Below are 21,466 nucleotides of genomic sequence, written 5' to 3'. Positions count from 1 at the left end.
TCGGAATCTGTTTCGTAGTTGAGAGGGATTTTTTTTTTTTTTTTTGTGGCCAAACTGAGTTAGGGAAACCAGCCAAAAGAATGAGGCTGGGGCAGCGATGGGGACTGAATAATGTAGGGAAAAATCAGACATACAATGCAGAGAGCAGAAGCAGTGTGAGCCATTGTAACAGTTAACACTCTCATCTTTTAAATGGCAAAATGCTGTCCAACCTATCTGATACCCTAGACACCATATTTTTTGAACTGAAAATAATGCAATAGCATTTCACAATATACCATTATGATTCCAAGGCAACCTAAAAACGTAGAACAGCTTGCTTATGTCCTGCAATTCCCATGGCAGCGGTTATGAAATGGTTAAGAAATACACAAAAAGTAACAGAATTCAAATAGAAAAACTAAGATGATGTTTTAAGAAAACCAGTTATGTCTTCTACAACTTAAAAAAGAATAGCCAACAGCCTAACGTAACACTTGTGATGATGAGTCAGTCCAAAGGCAAAGTCTGTAATAAAGCCATGAACGGCAGCTTTCATCTGTAAGTATTACACAGATGTCAGTGGGGAAACAATTGACCATGTAATGTCCCTGCAGGAGATTAATTTTGTAATAAGAGACAAGAATACTTTCATTTTAAAATTGCAATAGCCAACGATGTCATATTTTCTCATCAATTCAAACAATATTCTCAACAGGCGATGCCTCTTCTTTGTGGTCAGAACTTACAGGCAGATGTCTACCAGCCGATCCAGTTCAGGACAGCTGCACTCATACATTTCCCTGCAGCTGATATAGCTCTGGTTCATCAGCTCTCCCAGCAGCTGGATTGCATTGGCAGGTGCTGCGTTGCATATCTTCTTAAATTCCAGCACTCTGGCAGCTTCACTATACACATGCTTTGCACGCTGGTATAACTTAAAGGTGGAAACTAAACAAAATGAAAACATGAAGTACAACAGTTATCTATTAATATTCATGACAAAAGGAACATACAAAAACACAGTAGAACTGTATTTTTTTAGTCATTCATATTTTATATTAGAACTCTCTAGGCTAAAAGTCTTCTGCAAAAGCTCACCTACATCTTCTTTAAAAGCCCTAATAAAATAATATTTAGAGTTCATCAAAATACAATGCACACATTGTTTTCATGTCGGTAACTTCAGGCACATGCTCTGGTTCTTTGCTGTGTCACTGAGCAGACGTAGGTTCTCCTTGTACTTCGCAGAGGCAAGCCACAAGTTCAAGAGTTACCAGCGACATGCATTAGGACGTTAATCTAAAGCTTTCAGGTTTTCAAATACCAGCAATACTGAGTCATGAGCACCCCAGAAGGGTACCCAGTGCCCTGCAGGCAGCCGTCAGCCAGCACCTGCTGGCCTACGGTGTTGTGTGTGACTGCTCCAGGCCAAACCTGCATCAATGAGGTAACTGTGTGGATGGACCTTTTCTTGGAAAGAAACAACCACTTTAACAAAAGTGCTATTATCCATATTTCCCAGTGCATAGGAGGAAGGCCTCTCAAATATTTTCACAATGATGCAGGCTCACCCTAACTGTCAGTAATACTGTATTAAAGGTACAGTGAAGAGCACAGGTGCTTTCAGTTTGGTTTTCAGAGTTTATTTTTGGTGTGTGTTACCAGCCACAGTGTCAGTGCTGCCTGTGTGGATGTGAAGAGATGTCAAGCCCAGACAGGTACTGCCTAGTATTGACTTACTACGATCAAAGGGTAGTGCAAGGATTTGGGGTAAAATTTTTCTATCGTGCCATGAAAAAGCAGTTCCTCTGGGAAGGGGCGGGGGGAGTGTGCCCAAACCCGCATGGCCATCAGGGTAGAGACCTCCATCAAGCCTGAACAGTGGGGCATAAAAAGGAAGGGGATGGCTGTGGTTAACGGCTCCTCAAGCTACTCCTATTTACAGGAGGGTTTGGTTTGCAACTAACATCCAAGAACTGATCTGCCTTTCCCAAGCTTGTGCTGTGTTCATTGTTTTTCTCTCCCAATATAGTTCTGTTTGCTTTAATACTGTGGCTGCTATTGAGGAAGTATTGTTCACTAGAAGCATGCATGACATAATTTAATTTATGATTAAATTGGTTTACTTGAACTGTTTGGGTGGTAAATATTAGATAAGTGGACTTTATTCTCTATGTGGAGCACCTACTGCAGTACGTTTCCTTATTTCATCACAACTCAAGCACACTCTTGTTAGTGCACCTCAGAATATCCCCCATTTTCTTTCTACATGTAAATTCTCCTTTACAGCAAGGTCTTTCTCCTCGTTTTCAGCTTCCAGTCTCTCTTGCTTTCTAAAATGGCTGATGACACACTCAAACAGAGGTAAAAAGAGAACAGAGACACAAGCCCTGTGTTCAAAACAGAACTCACTATCTGACCCAGGCACATGGAGTTCCCACTTGGCTGTTCCGTGGAGACAGCCAAGTTCTGGAACCACTTCTGATGATTTTGGCAATCTATGTTTGCAAGTATATGTAGAAATCTTCCTTGAAAGACTGGAAACAAAACTGTGTCCAGTATTAAGATACTCCAGATTGCAACCCTTACAGACTTAAACTTCATCAGTGCCTGTATAATCCCTTTATTTCTCCAGGGTAAGTGTAAATCACAAGTGTAAATGCTGAAAATACAGTGCTGAGAGAGACAGAAGTAGTCTAAAATGGTAGAGAAACCCTGAACGTAGCAGCATTCTGTTACTGGTGATATTGCTTCTGGTGGTATTTATTTTGTAATTCAATACAGCCTGCTACTGAGAAACCCTGTGTTGCTCTTTTGAACAGGCCTTCTGAGTGGGTTTCAAACTAGGACAGAAATGAGAAAATTGAGTGATCCTCAGAAACATCATTTTGAGAGTATCACACAGGCAGAGCACATTTTGGTTTCCCATTTAGAGGTGTGTTTTGCCCCACTGGATTTTGTTGCTGCTGGAGTTACTTGCACTGTGTTTTGCAGAGCGATGCCTCAGTATTTTTGAATGTTGAAGAAAGGCAGCTTGGCCTATTTTTAAGGATGGTTTCTCTTTAAATATTCTTTTCTTATAAGCCATTGTTTTAGAGCAAGGAGACTTCTAAATGTGCATTCATTTAGGGAATATCTAAAGTTGCGTGAGAGATTGCCATAGCTCACACTCTCTTGTAAATCACCATTGAACAGTAGTAACCCAAAGAATGAACTGAAAACATGTCTGGTTTCAATTGTAAGGCAACAGACTTGCCAAAGGCTGTGATTGATTCGGAGACCACCCTTTGGTAGAGCAATGCTCTACTGGCCAGATTACCTTAACAATCTCTGGGGTTGTGTTGTGCTCGTCATGTTAGGAATTGGCAACCAGAACAGGCGCTCCGGCTACTGGCTGCCAGCCAGAAGATCTGAGCTGTGTCCTCGACAGCATTCGCTCCCAGGAGAGTCACTCTGTGTAGGGGTGAATTTGCTACCTTGACACTAGCTTTCTCTCCATGCAAAAGCAATCCTTTCAGGCAGTTCTCAAGCGGCAAAGAGCGGCTGTTTGCTATTTTCAGACTCCTTTTGTGGACATTTACCGGATTAGTATCGGTTAAAGGCTGTTATCGTTACGTTAGCTATTGATTGGTTATGGGCAGCATTTTATTTCAGAAAATTACGTTTGTGTTTAAAATTTTTTTTATAGTTTGCTTTTCTTCTCTGGCAATGTACTATTCAGGTAAGATTATCTTCAGGACAGCAAATACCTCTGTGCTCTGTAAGTCCTGCTCTAAAATAATATAATGATTTACATATTTTCAGCTTTCAACGCCAAATGCCTCTGGTAGTAGAGAAACCCTCTCGATCTCTTCTGTTTGGATGGGCAATCCAACTAATCATCTCTAGATAATAAAAGATAGCAGAGCACACATGATCTTTCCAAAAATTACATCTATACTGGAATCTCCTTGCTGCATCACAGCCTGTATATTAGCTCCACTTAAATAAAATCTGAATTAATAGGACATGCCAAAGAGCTATGGAGGCCGTGATTTTAGAAGAGTGCAGGAACTGATCAGAATCCGCGTGCTTCGTGCTCCCACATTTTTTACAATTACAAAGGACTCATTTCCTAAGCCAAAGTCTGTCACGGTTAAAAGAAACAAAACCAAAGTGTGCAAGACTGATTAGTTTATATCTGAGCTAGGGCTGGAGTGCTCTGAAAGAGGAAAAACTGAAGCCCTCAAAGTAAAACCTTCCAGTGTTGCACAGGATGGGGTTATATCATCTCGCCCTCTGTGGTGCTCGAAAGAGAGCAAAAAAGCAGGGTTTAGGGAATTAATGCTAGATTCTTAAAAGCATAAGGATCCTTAAATCTATTATGGTGTATGGAAATTAAGTACTTAATCTGACTGAAAATGTAAATATACTTTCCTAATCCAGTAAACTATAAAGGCCTGGTTTCTCCTGCTTAAATTTATTTCTAAATTAGGGGTACAGGTGCCCTCAGCTCCATCTTCTGTCATTGAAAAGGGCAGGTTAGGGAACTGTTTATCCCACCTGAGACCCAGATTGCCCTGTGGTACTCATTTCTCTGGTGACTAGAGAGGAACCTAAAACCTCTGGTGCAATGGAACTAGCTGGCTGCCACGCTGACGTGAGCAATTGCCTAGGGCGTGTCTAAAGCAATGTTTCTTCTGTAAGGGGATCTGTGCAATATCCAGGTCAGGTGCTCTGCTTGTTTAAAATGACGGAGCGCCATTTAGACTAATGGAGATTTGTATCGGCTGTGGATCTGGTCTCTGACCAGAATAATGTTCTCAAAAACCGTTCTTTGAAAATCACTACACATTTCTTCGCTTCCACGTTCTGCGTAGCTCACTGCCATGCAGGAATGAACCAATTGATTTTAGACCTAGACACACTCATACATCAGAACCTCGGGGTCTCTGTTGTCCCTTTCTGAAAAGACAGCATGGAGATTGTGATGTATTTTGTACGGTGTCATCTGCACACAGAAAAAGGTTGCGGACCCAAGTGAGGATGAGCAACACCTTTTATGGATTGAAATGGATACAGATCAGAAGAAATTAAAGTAAACCTGAAAAGTCAAAATGAGACCAAAGAAAACTTGTAAGAAGGACAAGGAATCCTATACCCGAGTCTACTCTTAGGGACATTTTGTCAGCAAGTTTTTAACACATTTCACCTGTACTCAGCCTGCTACTGGAGCAGCTAATCCACTTTCCAGGTCATAGCCTCACTAATTGTGTTTCTGAAGTTTCAAAGAGGACACAGTGAATCTTCCATAAGGAATCTCCTCCCCTATTAACTGCTTTGTATCACCAGTCCTTATCTATTTTTCAGAGAATGTCAGCCACCCTTGCTGCCCCTTGGTGGATTCTCTGCACCTTAGCTTTGCTCCTCTGCAGAGGATTTCTGTAATGGCATCCACAAACAGGTAGATTCAATTCACTTACGAACCACCATGTTCTTGAAAGAAATGGTGACATTTTCCAGTGCACTAATAGCTCGCACAGCAGCAAGAACCTTCCAAGTTGTTAAGACACGGCAGACTAACATTAATGAAAGTTTGTCCCAAATCCCTATAAAATCTCTTAAAAACAAATGAAAGTCCTGGGCTATTAGTCCCAAATAACTGTGGGTTAATTAAATAGAACAGAAAAGTTTACTGTGGGTTCTCAACTGTGTGGTCATATTTTTAATTTTAGCTTTACAAGAATTGTGCAAACCTGTCCACTCCATTTACAGGGATTTTTTTTCTTTATAATTAAACGTTGCGGCTTCTCAGCAACTCATGTTATTTGTTACAACTTCAGCTTCAGCAGATTCCTTTCTTTAGAGGCTTCCTGTACAATTCTATCTGACCTTTAGCTAAAGACCAACCTCTTCAGGCTATATATTTTTTTCTAGTTGCTTTGGCAGCTTCTTAAGATATGTTTCACTGCAGATTAATGAGCTACACATGGCTGATGGGACTGTTAGAAATTTACAACAGGAAAAACTCACCGATGCAAAATCATGTAGGGGACAGTTTCTACCACCATTACTCATGTGGAATAGTACCCTTTTCTGTAAGGCATCCTGCTGATTGAACATGATGAGGGTGAAGGTTTCTGGCTCATAATGTATATAAGAAAATGCTGCCAGATGGCTTTAATTTGAGCCAGATTGTGAACCCCCTACTCGAAGTGGGGAACAGTTACTCTACTACTGAGACTGCTCAAGTAACTATTTGCAATCTGGCTTTCTGAAAATAAACCAGGGGACGAGTCATTGCTGGATTCAGTGACCCATTTAGCAGACACCTGCTTCAAGATTACTATAACTACTGGTTTAAAGTGATTTTTCCTCCAGAGGAATGCTAGCTTTAACAAGGCTTTTGCAACTAACCTAGACCATTCAGTGCCTGTGCCTAACCTCTGGCACACCCCAAAGCCCTGCATCCTCCAGGCAGCTGTATGGGATCTGCCTGGAGTGGCCAACTCTCTGGGGCTCATCCCGAGTAAACCATGTTTTTGTGGAAGGGGATGGTACATTCCAAATTTTTTCCATAACATGGATCAGGCTGAGGCTGGAGTAGGCACCTGGACCCTCAAGCTGGGAAGCGCTCTTAGCTCTACCAGTTTGGAGGTAACTTCTGGTCTTGTAAGACAAGGCCGCTCTAATAATGCACATGACGAAGCTTTATGTATCCCAGAGCAGCCTGACAGAACATCTGAGAGTCCACCTTCATGTAGGCCTGTCTCTGCAAATAAAGTTGCAACTGTTCTTGCCCTGAGATGACCATTAATACAAATTACTTGGCACTGGGAATGAAAGGCTATTCAAGCACCACTCACTGAAGCTACAGCACAGATTTAGATAGAGTTCTCCTTCCAGGGGACAAACAGGAGGGCACTGAAAACAGCCAAATCCACACAGCAAATGGATGCCTGCTCCTCCATGGCGATTTCATTCCCAGGATTAAATGTCAAAATTAGATTACAATTTTATACATGAAAAGGAAAAATTAGTTTAAAAATACCTCATTTAAGAAGAAAAAAATATTTCATGGTTAAAGGAATACACTATTTCACAGCAGAATATCCTTTTGTGGTGAAGCTTATAAATACTTAATGTCCCACAATCACCACACACTAAATGTTCTGTGAAGCACTCAAGTCCAAGCCAAAATTATGGCATAGTGCACCTTAGAAAGAAATAAATACTATTTTTTCTAGAGATGTTCAGAAGCCACAAGTGCAATCCATGTGTAAACATTTGCAAGGGGGATTTAAACTCAGGATTTTGAGTTGGCCAAGGAACAACTGCAAGAAGTTTAGAGAGGCTTTATGCACCATCTGTACTTCTCCAAACCTGGGGAACAAGTGGGCTGTACAGTGGGGAACTGCAGAAATCCTTGAGTACCTGCCTATAAAAGGGAGGTAAAGTTGCTGTGTGCTTCCAGACCTGGCCTAGGACTTGCCCAAAGCCCGTCCATACCGTTTTTCTTTGGGATGTGGAGTTTTTAGCTGATCAGCCTTATACACTTATAAAATTTTATGTAAGTATACAGCACCATCACTGGAGGAGCAGAGGATAGGAAGCTAGACTTAAGAATAACATAATATTTACATAGCACTTTCAGATTCTTAAACGTAAGATGAAATGCCAGTACAAAACATTATTTGTAACTATCACTGGGCTTTGATTAATACAAAAAATTAAAACTACTGACAATTTATATTCAGCCACAGAGAAAACTCAGAATCCAGTAAATGATCTAAATAGTAATTCTCAGGCAAATAGTTTACCCTTGACATTATAATATTTTATCAGAAAAGTTGATAAAATGTGTACAAAGGAAGAAAGATACCCTAATTGTTATGGTTCCTTCTTCATGTTGAGCAAAAAAAATTCAACAACATTCTGAAATTCTCTGCAGAGATTACTTACTTGTTGGTATGTTTTCTCTCACATGAAGAAGCCAAGCATTGTCATTAAAATACAGTGGGAAAGTAGAGCGGAAATAAGAAAAATATTTTTGTCAAACAGCCTCTGGTTTTCCAAACCCAACATAAAACGTAATTTGTTTAGTGTGTAACAAAAACAAACAGTGGATTTAGATTCCTTCTTTCTGTGTCTGTCTTGTTTCTTCTTTGCATATCATTTTACAGAAATGTTATTTAATTTCATATTGTACGTGCAAAGAGGCTTTCAGCATAACCCATTTGAATTGGCCTTATCAAATGAAATCATGGTCACGCAAGTTTAAGAGATTTTGTTCAGCAAACATCTGCAAAAGCTATTCGGAGCCATAGTATAAAATTTCCTTTGAGTTTTTTCTATAGCTTTCATGTTTAAATTTTTTATCCAGACTTTGGTTTTTGAAAAAAATGAAAATAATGTGTATAAACAACCCAATTCTACAGAACTGTACAATTTTGTTTTATAAACCAGGTATAAGGAGTATAAATATCTGTAAGTTAATAGTCTTGTATTGCTTCGTGAAGGGGAGAGTAAGGGGACAGCGTAAAAGATTTACAACCTTGTAGTTTCCAATGAAAGTGTTGCGGAGTGCAGGGACATAGTTCAGTATGTTCCTCAGATACATACAGTACGGAGTTATCATAACTCTTTCTATGGAGATAAAGCACTGGATTAAGTTATCATATTCCATGCTGGTACCCTCTGGCAGCGTAATTAGTAAGATAATTTGATATTCTCTGATACCACTGGGGTGCAAAATAGGTTCTAGATTCAGTACCTGGTCCTTGGTCAATATATAAAGTTTACAATCATTCTAGATATACAGATTATTTAAATATAAGCATCAGTATACATAGATATATAACTGATTTATATGCATCAAATATATATGTCCCTGAAAGTAGTCTTGGGAAGGACTGGCAAGTATACAATTCATCTACAAAACAGTAAAGTCTGAAGGCCACAGAATGGAAACAAGGAAGTAAGGATTATTTTAAATTCTTAGAGAAAGATTCTGATGTCAATTGGAAACCTGTTATGAATGCAAATTAATTATTTCATAAATGCTCTATTATTCGGTATTATTAGCAACTCTACTATATGCATCCAGGATCCATTCCACATGTACCAGTGCTCATGACTACATGGTATAACCATAAGCAATAATACATAGGAAATACTTTAAATAGTAAATTGTTCACCTCCACCAACATTTTCCTAAAAGAAATACTGATGGTGACAAACTTCTTTCTCTGGAGAGACCTAGATGACTTGCTGCCTAGTGCATTCTTATGAAGTGATCATACATTTATCAATTCAAGAACAGAAACACAAGCTCCATCTATGCTGGTCTTTAACACCAGTTAAGGGAGAGCAAACAGGATTCATTTCAATGATGCTGCAGCCATCCAAAATGTTTGGGTTTGTAAGAGCTATTGCCTAAAAAGGAAGCCTAGTTTAGACTTTTCCCTAAAATAAAACCTGGGTTATTTAGAGATGACTCTCAAACAGCACAGGCTAATCTAAAATAGTAAGTGATCTGCTACTTCTACCATTTTAGAAACAGTTCAATCAAAATCAAAGTTTTGCTCTATTTTAAGTTAAAAGTTAGAATGAAAATTGTGACATCAATTCTCTCACTTGCCACCCAAGATTCTGGGGAAGTATTCTGGCAAGACTTCCACTTGCACTACTTATTAATACATAAACTTTTATATAATACAAACATTGTACACTAAACCCCACCATTTCATATATGCTTACCATCTTGCGTGTTTTGACTAAGGATCTGAGAGCGGAGCTCCTCCAGGCTAATTCCCAGGCATTTACAAATTTCCTCTGTGCTGTAAGGCTCAGGATGTAATACCTCCTCGACAATGGTCAGCATTTCCTCTAGGCTAACTCCTAGCTTAGTTTGCACATCATGGAGTCTCAACATTTTTTTCCAGTCCAAGCCTTTTGACTTTGAGAGAAGCTAAAATTCAAAAAATAAAACAGAAAATATTGTGCCTTCCTGTTTAAAACTATTTAATTGTTCATAAGCACCTTTAAGACCCATTTGCTCTTTTTACTTAATTGGGAACCTTTAGAAGCTACTTTCTATAAGTACACAGCAGATAATCATTACATTTATTTATAGAAGGTCTGTGAATGACATATATTCTTCCCCCAAATCAGATATTGTCTGTAAAAGCCCTACTGACATTATTTGTGTGATGTCAAATCAGTGGTTTATCCTTTTCCATGGATGGTGTTACTTCAAGCACTTATTAACCTTTTACAACCACATTCAGACAATTGTTTATATAAATGCTACGATATTGTAACACTAGAAGACCCTAAGAAGTCTATTTCTGTACTGTTAGAATTTGCTCTAACATTTAAACTGTTTGACACTTCCAATAATGCTCCTGGAGTTTTCTGATGAACATCTGAGGTTGTCATTAAAACCCCTTCTCATAATAGCCTTAAAAATATGAAAGTACGCATAAGATTTGTGTGGGAGAATTAACCGTAACCTTCCTCAACCTCTAGTTTAAGGTAAATTTTAAGTAAGTTCTTTTAATATCCAATTTAAAGGATGTTCTGAGCCTTACGGGAAGGTTGTGATGTGTTAGTCAGAATCTGCTCCATTCCTACATGAGTGCTATGATGCTAATTAGTTATAGACGTATCTGGTTTTCCCACTCCAGATAATGATGTCATGTTTTGTGCATCTTTGTGATGTTTTGGCAATTGATGACAGTAGTTACTTCAACCACCAGAATCCTAAAAGGAAATATGTCAAAGAGGCTTTTCTCTGGAAGGTTGCTACATGTGTTGATGCTCTCATTTGCCTAATGAAAATGGTTGAGTAAAGCAGCTTTCCTCATAAGGTGGAATATTTTTAATGTTATTAATTACAGAAGAATATTAAGTGATCATTGTGGGATCCCACTGACACACCACCTTTAGTTTCAACAGATTACTACAGAGTAAGACACAGATTAGCAGGTACATGCTAATGTTGTTCTACTGTATTCATAAGCACATGACATACCTCCAATTCTGCACCATTTAAGTGGAGATTAAAGCTTCCAAGTGTGCTGTATCAGGCTGTATGTTTGCAGAGAGTTTAAACCAGTGCAGCAAGACCAGGGAATGAAATCCTTTTCCTATTCAAATCAGCATTAAAACCTCTCATCAGCAAGGCCAAGATTTCACCCTGTGTGTTTTGTTATTCTTTCAATAAACACTGGTTTTGAGTGAGATTGGTTTTAAATAATTTATGTCTCAATTCAGCAAAGTCGTTTAACTTCCTGGATTTAAAAAATCATGAGATTTACATACACATCTGAAAAGTATTTGCTTTGCTTTGTGCTAAGTTACAGAATGAAATTTAAGCAGATCTGTTGCCCAGCTATCTGCTATAGACTCTCACCCTCCTGCTCTCCTCCAACAGTGCTTTTGCAGGGGCTTTTCCAGTTTCGCTTTATTACAGTATATAAAAATTAACTACTTTTGGTGCCATCTAGTGACTTGCTAAGATTTACGTGAGGCTTAGTAGAGCAGAATAAACAAAATCCAATCAAAATCCCAATCATATGACACCGTTGCCATCTAAAACACAGCTTTGTATGTTCAGTGGTAGAGAAAGAAGCCGCACTGTCCAGTGGCTAATGCAGAAATCGAGGTGAGAACTTTAATCCTAATGTTCAGCATCCCCTAGACTTTATTAGAAGAAGTTAAACAGAACTAAGAATTTATAAAAAATAATGTTCTATAAGCAACAAAATTTTTTCTACTTCCTTTTTAAATAAATAATCCCCTGTAGAAATAATGTTGTGTGTTGTCAATCTGTCCACTTCTATACTTCAAGGAAGATGCTGTATTTTAGACAAGCTAACTTTGCTGGGGTTTTACAGGTCAAAGGTTCCAAATGGAAACTGACTCCGTCAGGCCAGTCGGCAGGGCTTTGTTGGAAAGGTCGATACTACTTATTGCAAAGTTTCAATTTTAACAGTACTAGGAAAAATGTTATGGGCAAACAGAAATGGTTTTTGAAAATAATCTAGCTGCAGGAGCTCAAATTGTAATGGGGACAGAACAGAAATAGGAAAAAATCCCATCTTTTAAATGCACAAAAGTAATTCCAATACTGATGCTACAGTTGGATATTTTCTTGATGATCTCTGACTAGATGGATTAAAGAGGTGGACAGCATCCAGCTGGCTCTTAACTGCCAGGATATAGCATCTGTAGGTTTTATTGTCCTTTATTGTTCAACACAGGCACACTGGAGAACTGGAAGTAACTGAGAAGAAAACACACGTAGTAAATGATGGGACAAACATAAATAAAGTCTGACTAGGAGTAAGTATAGGAATACTTAGCCCTTATAAAGCACCATTACTTTCTTATACTTCACATTTCTATAATGTCATCTGAGCATCTTGCCACATTTAACAAACGTTAGTTGATTAACTATACGGCATTCCAGTTGCAGACATTCTTGGCACCACTCTATAGCTGACAGTGAAGTGAACCACACACGGTGAAGCAGAGGAGAGCACAGCATTCACTAATGCTCACATTCATCCCGCAGCACCTACTGTGCGACTGTTCTGAAGTATAAAGTACAAGTTAATTTCCTCTGGTATTGTGAGTGTCCTGCAGAACATAACCATCTTTAAACATACTGTTTAATGGAGTACAGGAGAGCATTGGGAGGCTACAAGAAGAACAGAGAAAGGAAAAAAAAATAACAAGCAAAAGAACGACTGTCCAGAAGGGATGGGAAAGGAAAGAAAAGGAACAGAACCCAAGAAAGATAATGATGATGATCAAGAGCTCATTTGCTGTAGGACAGACTGACATCAAAATGTTCTACACTAATGCTAGCAGGGATATGTTGTGTTGGCATCTTTACTTACGTTGAGCTTTCTGCAACCAGTGTGAAATTCTAGAATGACCTAAAGCAGAAAAGGGAAAAAAAGCCTATCCTAAAGCACGTAACAATGAGAATTTCTTTAAAAGCATTATTGCAAGGCCGAGCATGTTACTTCATAGTTCCATTAGCTTAATGGTGCTTAAAAGACTTCCCTGCTTCCATTCACATACCTGCCCTCCTCACCCCCCTGTGACCTGTTCCTGAAGACAGTCTTTTCCTGGCTCAACGTATTTTTATAGCGTGTGCAACTTTCCATCTGGGTAGCATATGTTTAAAAATAGACAGGTGTATGTTGTTAGTCTCCTTAAAATCAAGCATCTGCTAAAGGCACCTTTTCAGAGATTGCATCACAGATAACAGGAATGTAAAAAAAAAAAAAATCCTCTTTCCTTACCACCTTTTCAGTTTACTGCATAGGACCAATAATTTAAAGCAATTTAGAAAACTGTGATTTAATTCACAAAACGTGGTATATGGAACAATGCTTCAAAAGGCCTTACAACTTAATGTACTCGTTGTAGTTTGCCTTTTAGAATAGATCATCTGTGAAGGCTCCCTGTTTCTTACGCAAAAAAATTTCCCAAAGAAGCTCTGCCTAAAATACATACTTAGTCAATTAACTATCCTAAATTAGAGGTTTACCAGTTATACCAGGAGCAACATATAGAGAGGTCCTTATCTTGATTTTCTTAATGGCATAAGAATCTTTTTATTAACTTCAGTGACAACAGCTTTAACTATGGTCACTGGTGCTCTTATTTTTACCATATCTTATATACACCTAAAATGCAGCTATGTTCTTTATACTTGAGTTTAAAGCCCATCTGAAGTTTAGCTTCCCTCCTCGAAAAATATCTCAACACAGTATTTTATATTACATTTTGTCAGTATCTGAGCATCTCTTCAACTCTTTTTTTAGCATTAATTATGGGAATTGTTCATAGAATTATGATGCCAACAGATGCTCAAAGTACTTTTCAGTGTTGCTCAGATTTTGGCCAAATGTTTTGTGGCAAGGACTTCCACACTGCAGTTTTTAAAACTTTCATCTAGACTTTGTTCTGTCACACAGCACACTATGTTGGGTATAACTGCAGTGAATCTTTACGCTTACTCCTCACTTAATCCCATCAAAGAAAAATCTACTGTATTCCTGTAACAAATCAAACCCTACATCTACATATTCCTAAATGCATGGTCTACAAAATCCAGAATTAAACTGGAACTTAGATTTTTTCATGTTCAAATTCCATATGTTTTAGAGATAATTGCAAACTGTAAACTGGCAGCACAACCTAAATATTGGGTTTTGATTCAAGCCTGTTTTTACACTTCACATTGCCATAGATGCCGCTATTCAGCATTTCCAATATTACTTCCAGGCCTCCAACTAGTAGCTTTGATGTCCTCTAAAAAATATCCTAGAAAATACACATCTATTGCCATATATACATAAAAACATATGACCACACTGGTTGCTTTCCATTATTTGTCATTATTCAGCTTTAATTAGAAACAGTCTATCTTATTAACGGAGAATATTTTTTGCTGAAAAATAGACTTATTTCCTTCATTGAAATATAATACAAAATAAATTGAATAGAACTAAATCACATAATCTTCTATATAAGGGCACAGTCCTTGCACTTCCATTAAACTCGGCAGGAGTTCTGTTTCTGCAGAGATGGAGGTGCCTGGTTCTGGAAAGAAAAATGCTACTTAAAGTAGCACCTAGCCAGGTGTTAAAGACACAATTGGTCAGAAGTGGAAAAAAGCACATATTTAGATGAAGGTTTCATTAGAGTTTGACATAAGCCATACGTTACCTTTGTAGCCAGACGACACTCCATTACCCTAATATTGTAATGAGAAGTTGCTGCTTTATTCATTTCAACACAACTGTTGGCAATAACAAACGCTGCCCCGCTTGGAAGTCTAACATCAGTTGCCCTCAGAGGACTGAACTCTATCAACTTGGCCTATGGGAAGAAAAATGAATGGTTAGTTTTAATTTACTACTAGCTAACAGTGCACTTAGTTCTATAAATCAAATGCAAATTTGCATGCTTTTTCTCTTGAAAATCCAGGGACAGTTAAGGGAAGAAAACAGACATGAAACAGCGAGAAAAGAGGTTTAACCTCATTGGCCAAGTTACACATACATTTCAAACCTTCCCTTGTAGCTGGATTTTAAAATGTTTCCATTAAGTCTTTGGGTTTTTTCAGCATTTCACAGAACCCCACCCAACCTATTTTTCTTGCCTGTTTAAGACAACAGTTTTTCTTTGATCTACAGAAAAGTACCAGGCCTGGCTGAAGCTAATGTGCGTGCCACTAGAAACAAGGGGCTTCACATTCCCTTCCCCTTCACTAGTGTCCATCTCCCCCTTAGTTTTCTGATTTTCCACTAAATCAAGATTAGTTCACTGAGGTACAGAATAGTACCAAAATCTTAGGACTGACTGGAGACAGTGATCACGTTACGTACGGATAACCAGAGAAATGAAATAACATTGTATATAAAAATGTAGTTACTGGCTCCTTCCTCCTGACATAAAAGACTGTCTTGCCTCACAGATGCCTTTCACAGGCTGCGTAAGATGTTCCCAACATTTTGTGACCTTTTCATGGAATAAGCTAGGCATCCGTTAATTAAATAATTCAGGATGTAATGTAATCAAGAGATTAAATTCACATCTGGTTTTTCATTGGGATAAGTTGTAAATCATGTGCCCTGCTTTGGCTTCTTAGAATAGACCGTAATTCTGCAAGCAGGGATGTCTTACTGGTTTTGGCATTGTTCACCCCCAGAGAGTTCCTTGAGCAGCTAGAGTGCTAAATAAACAATGACAAATCTGCTTGTACATTATGTACAGCATGTGTGTTACTCCCTGCCATTGAGATTCTGGACCACGTCACAAAATTACTATCAAGACAGACAAGCTTGCTTACATTTAAATATACCCTTTAAGAACTGCTACATTAGATCAGACCATACCACTAAGCTGGTCCAGTGTCCTGTTTCTGACAGTAGCCATAAATGGATATTTAGAGGGAATATCAAAATAGGACATAAACAAAGCAATCTTTTTTGGGATATCTTTTTCCAGCTTCCCATAAGCAAAGATTATGGCAATTATACTTACACTGGAAGACACATCAGACTATTATGTTTAATAGTCTGCCCAAGAAAGTCTCTTTTGAACCCTTTTTAAACTTTTGCCTTCCACAATGTATGGTATTTCTCAATTTAACAATGAATGTTTTGGAAAAAAAACCCAACAAACTTCCTTGTTTATTTTCAACAAGCTGCTTGCTAATGTCATTGTGTTTCTATTAGTTCTTCGGTTATGAAAAACATTGAATTCTCAATTTACCTTCTCTTACCCATTTGGGGGTTTTACAGAGCTTCAAAATATCACCCTCAAAGATACTTGTTTTCCAAGCTAAAAGTTTTGAATTATTCAGTTAATGCTCATATAAGAAAATAGCTTTGATCAACCTCAGTGTCCTTTACTGAACTTTTCTCATTCTAGTATATTTTTTTTGAGATGGGAGGCCAGAACTGCATTCAGCTGCAAGTACACTGAAGCAAGGATATTTGCTGGTTTGTTCACAATTTCTTTTCTAATCTTTTCTAACATATTCTTTGCTTTTTTGATCACCAGGTCTGTATGTCAGAAAAGCCTCCACTGTATGCCAGAAAATATGCCGCTTCCTTCAGCATTCATGTAGCTGTGTGTTTACTACTAACAGTATGAGTGTGAAGGGAAAATGTAGAGTAGGTACAGGTGATGTGAAATTGAAAATACATGTGTCTCATGATGGAATTAAATGTTTGGTGTAATTCTAGGAAATAGCTTATTTTCTGTATAAGCTTATCGAAGATATGGCATTAAGGAACAAAAGCTGGAGAGAAATATCACAGTTACAAGCAAAGTAAAGGTCGTCATGAAACGCTACATTAATTTCAATAAAAGTATTTTGACAGGTTTTAGGTTTGAACGTTCGCAGTCCTGTGCAGCTTCTAGGACAGCAGATGAACTCCACACGTAAATCCCACTGCAAGCACTCATGCATCACTTGGCAGGTCCTGTATATCATTGCTAGTCCACCTTCTGTCACACGTTTAAGACAGCTAAATGCCTTCTACATCAGAATTCAGCCACAGAATTGTGTGGAATTAGCAAAACTGGGGAAAAAAATTCTCCATTGTCTTTGTAACTGGACCTGGCAAAACTTCCTAGAACTGTTTGGTTATAAGAAGTTTCAAGAAAGCATTTTTGTAATAATTATCCCATTTGCACTGAATACAAGGCATACCGACCATTCAGAATTCATTATATGGGAAACGTTCTAAGTTCAGCGATGATTTAGCCAAATAGTGCAGAACCTGGTGCTCTTCTAGAGTACATCTTTCCCCACATCTTCTCTTTCCTCCTTCTTGCTGTTTCTCATTTTCATCATCTTATTCCTTCAAACTTGTCATACTCGATTGTACACTATTTTATACATATAATTCCTGTTTCGTTTGCACAGCAATGGTGCTTATACTGCTTACTAAGGTATTACAGATTCTTGTCTTTCTGTTAGATACATATGAAGATATTTTTTGTTTACATAAATTAATATTACATTGTTAGTTTAGATTACAAAGATCCACATACAGTTCCTTCTTCTGCCAGAAAAGAGATGGACTGGTCCATTCCTCCACCTTCTGTGCCAATATAGCGCTCGCTCTTTGTGCAAATTTCTGCAAGTTCCACCTAAAAAACACATTAACATGTGAACCTTCAGCCAAGATTAAAGATGATATTCAGACTAGATGTAAGGAAGAGATTTTTTATGAGGAAGGTCACGAAACACTGGAACAGGTTGCCCAGAGAGGTGGTAGATGCCCCATCCCTGGAAACATTCAAAGTCAAGTTGGATGGGGCTCTGAGCAACCTGATCTAGTTGAAGATGTCCCTGCTCACTGCAGGGGAGGTTGAACTAGGGCCTTTAAAGGTCCCTTCCAACCTGAACCAGTCTGATTCTATGATACTTTTATACTGCTTATGTATGAACTAGTGAGAAAACAAAGGAGATAATGATAGACCTCTGAAACCATTCTCTCTCACACACCGAGCAGTGTAAGCTGGTATCAACCAGGATGCCGCATGGCCCCTTTTTTCTTTTGTTCTGAAGCAGAATAGAATCAACTATTCATCCTTCACTGGACCCACCATAGCCAGATGCTTTTCAGGGTATCCTTGTTTAGACACTTAACTCTTGTAGCTGTCTTCCTCCCACCTTCCTCATTCACCTCACACCCCTCCATCCCATTAGCCACTATTTTGTTGATTTATTAGTTAAATCCATCTATATATGCATCTTGGTAGCTTACACAAAAATGGCAAGTTGTTACGTTATACTATTTTAATGCACTGACTCAGTAATCGGAAATTATGTATTGAACCTAACTCAGAAACTCCTTCTCTCTGTAAATACTCTAATCAGTGGTGCTTGTCATTTCTCCTTGACATACTGTACTCTGCTTACATTGTTTATCTGAACTAATTTGTAACTGTATGTGATTTGCGTTCTTTTGTGACATTTTAGGCATATCTTTGTGCATTCTTATACCTGCAGGTGGGAGGATACTGCGGGAGGGTGGACTATCACTATCATAACTGTCAAAAATAATAATTTACAGTAAAGCTTTCAGACATCAGGCCAAGTCAAAACAAAACACAAGAGAAGCCTTGGAGAATGGTCGAAGAACACAGACTGGTCAAAACGAAAGCATCCGTGTCCCCATACTATGACCCCTACCAGTTTGTTCTTCTGAGCACAAGGTAACCACAGGGAAGATGGGAAAAGAACTTTAGAAAAGCCGCAATCCATTTTTCAGTCTGGTGGCAAAGTCAGATTCCACACTAAGGATGTAGAATCACAGGATTGAAACAAGCTCACCAGCAAGGCAGGGACATTAGCCAGCACACAGCTGTAAAAGGCAGCAGATAGAGGCAGTAAATCACCATCCTAAGGGAGAGGTATGTGCAGGGTGCCTGCTTGCTTGTTCACTCAATTTCTGTAATGGCACCACAGACGAAGTTCTAAAATGAGTGCTTAGATCAATGTAATCAGGCTGAACTGTTTGCAATGCCCTAACAACCAATTCACTCAGCTCGCAATGCAGTTATGGTCAATAAGCCTTAGGCTGATAAGCAGAAGTTATCAAAAGAATATTAACAAAGTTACTCTAAAACTATGCAGACTGGATCTCTTTGAATCAAACATGGTAAATGACCACTCACAAGAAAAAGACTATTAATGAAAGAACATAGAAAGTACAATTGGCGAAAATACTCTCCTTTTCTGCTCTGCCTTTCCTTTGTGTATTTTAAAGATGAGCTGAAACAGAGATAATGCTTCTTTTATTTTTCTTGAGAAAGTATAGGAACATCACACATTTTGGTGTTCTTTCTTTTTAACAAAAGCCGTCTCCCAGAGCCTGGCTTTTGCTGAAGATCAGGTTCATCAAAATTTGTTTTTCCTCCCTTGTCCCACATCCACTCCAAGTGGTCCCATTTCCAGTTTGAACCTTAGACCTCTTCATCCCATCAACTAAAGTTTAACATCCAGTCACCATGTGTCGCTGCTCCACTACAAGCTGGAAATAATTCTGAATGAAATGCTAAGGAATGTAATGATGCTTTTTTTCCCCCATTTAATGCTAAAATACTCAGCAACAGCTCTACAGAAAAGAAAGAACAAACCTCCACACACAGCAGTCTCTACATGCTCACTCCTTTCTACATGCGAAGGCACGCCTATTTACAAACATCTGCTGCTGGGCTGTGGAAATGCCAGCGTGTTTCAGCCAGTTCTGCTGAACCTGCCTTTCACCCCTCTGAGAAGAGAGCAATACCACATCCCTGATTTTTGTAGCCACTGGCAGGAGACATACAGACTGGAGTTCATGAATATTACTCACTGGCAGCAACAGAAACTTCTCCATACTGGCTGAAAAGACCAAGCCAGCACACTGGTCATGCACACTTAAATAGGAGCTGTGGCTGTTCAAACCTGGCCTGAAGTACAGTTCCTGAGGTACTCAAAATGTATATTCCACTCTTGGGCACAGCTGCCTGAGGTATTATTTCATCTGCAATTGCCAGATAAAGCTTTGCAAAGCCAGAAATTAGGCATTTCACCCTCCACTTAGTCTGGCTGTATGTCATCTCCATATACACATCAGCTACCACTTGATTGCTTAAATCATTTAGACTTTATGAGCCTGGGCTTATTAAATAAATATCAGGAGAAGTCTTGCAGAGGAGGAATGTTAACAATTAGGACAGTGCCACTCCCCTGTCCCTTTACATGGTCTGGTGAATTGTTCCTGGTTAAGCATTGGGCCTTGCTTTGTCCCAGCTCACCAGCTGTCCAGCTGCATATGCTGGGCTAACAGCGCTGTTCGAGCTTGAGCAACTTTTGTTTTGAAACTCAGCAAGGATTGGCAGGACCACCAAGTAGTAACTGGCAAGGGTTGAGAAGAACCCTCTCCACAAGACAGCCCAAGGCATCCCTGAAACATTATTTGGTTTCTAATTTAAACAGGCCCTTGCTGACACAGGCTGGCCTTCTAATACTAGGATGGGAAGCATGTGAATGGAGAGGAAATCGTCATCTGTATAGAAAGCAGTTTCTACTTACTATTGAGACAAATGGGCAAATGTTTGCTTTTTTGCTAAAACGAGTGAAAGGGCAAAGTTCAGAGGAACTGAATTGTAGCATTGGAAACCATTGCGAAGCATAAACCGGAGACCTTTGTGTACATATTTGATACTTGGAAAAGGATGGCCACATGACTGAAACAGTGAAGCGAATGTGAGGAGGTCTGGGCTCAATTTCTAGCTCCACATTAAGTTTCCTGTGATTCAGGGAAAGTCCCTTCAACTCATCATGGCTCCATTTCATCAGTAAAATGAGGAGTATCTTCCCTCTCTTTGTAATTGGTAATTGCTATTTGGGATTCTTAGATGATAATGTTATAAATATGTGTGACTTCATTACTAAAACCAAAAAAAAACACATACTGTTATGCAAGTTCTCTGACTTTAGGCTTCCACAGAAAATATCTCTAAAGAAAAAATTTGCCAGAACCATTTGCTAGAACTTTTGCCTATCAGAGCAATGCCTTGTTTCCATTCAACTTGCAACACTCAGAAGCTCTTTAAAGCCGGGACTGTTTGAATCATCTGTTATTTATCTCTCTCTACAGTGTATGTCTCACCTGTAAAAATACAGAGCTTCTCACATCCCAGATTTCACTGCACAATTTGGCAACATCTCAAATGTATGTCTGAACAATACCTAGGTATGCATCACTTTCTTCCTCCTGGCTGCACTGCAGCTCCTGCAGAAGAGTAACCCGGAGAATTCTCATAGCCACGTTTAGGGGAACTGCACCCCAGGCTACACCGCAGCATCACCTGCCAGGCAGGTAGGTCAGAGGGGGCCAGCCACTCCTTGGTAGGGCTCAAGAGTACAACTGTTATGCATATAAAATAAACGGTGTCACCCCTATTGAGT

The 21,466-nt window shown here is 39.0% G+C and overlaps 1 protein-coding gene across 5 annotated transcripts in view; it reads right to left on the bottom strand.

Moving 5' to 3' along the window:
- GALK2 (galactokinase 2) overlaps positions 1-21,466 on the bottom strand; it is a 48,552-nt gene that overhangs the window by 6,535 nt on the left and 20,551 nt on the right. For all 5 annotated transcript variants that reach the window (XR_011048996.1, XR_011048997.1, XM_068410649.1 and 2 more), the window contains 4 exons: positions 17,554-17,652; positions 14,713-14,865; positions 9,721-9,931; positions 729-930 (listed from right to left, as the gene is read on the bottom strand). Coding sequence is in view for 3 of the 5 variants with exons in the window: in XM_068410649.1 (XP_068266750.1) it covers positions 729-930; positions 9,721-9,931; positions 14,713-14,865; positions 17,554-17,652 (665 nt within the window). In the remaining 2 variants the exon portion in view is untranslated. The remainder of the gene's footprint in view (positions 1-728; positions 931-9,720; positions 9,932-14,712; positions 14,866-17,553; positions 17,653-21,466) is intronic.

This window comes from Nyctibius grandis, chromosome 11 (genome assembly GCF_013368605.1).
Source record: "Nyctibius grandis isolate bNycGra1 chromosome 11, bNycGra1.pri, whole genome shotgun sequence".
Classification (NCBI taxonomy): Eukaryota; Metazoa; Chordata; class Aves; order Nyctibiiformes; family Nyctibiidae; genus Nyctibius; species Nyctibius grandis.
The sequence above is the reverse complement of the archived record's forward strand: the minus strand, read 5'-3'. Positions and strand labels throughout refer to the sequence as shown.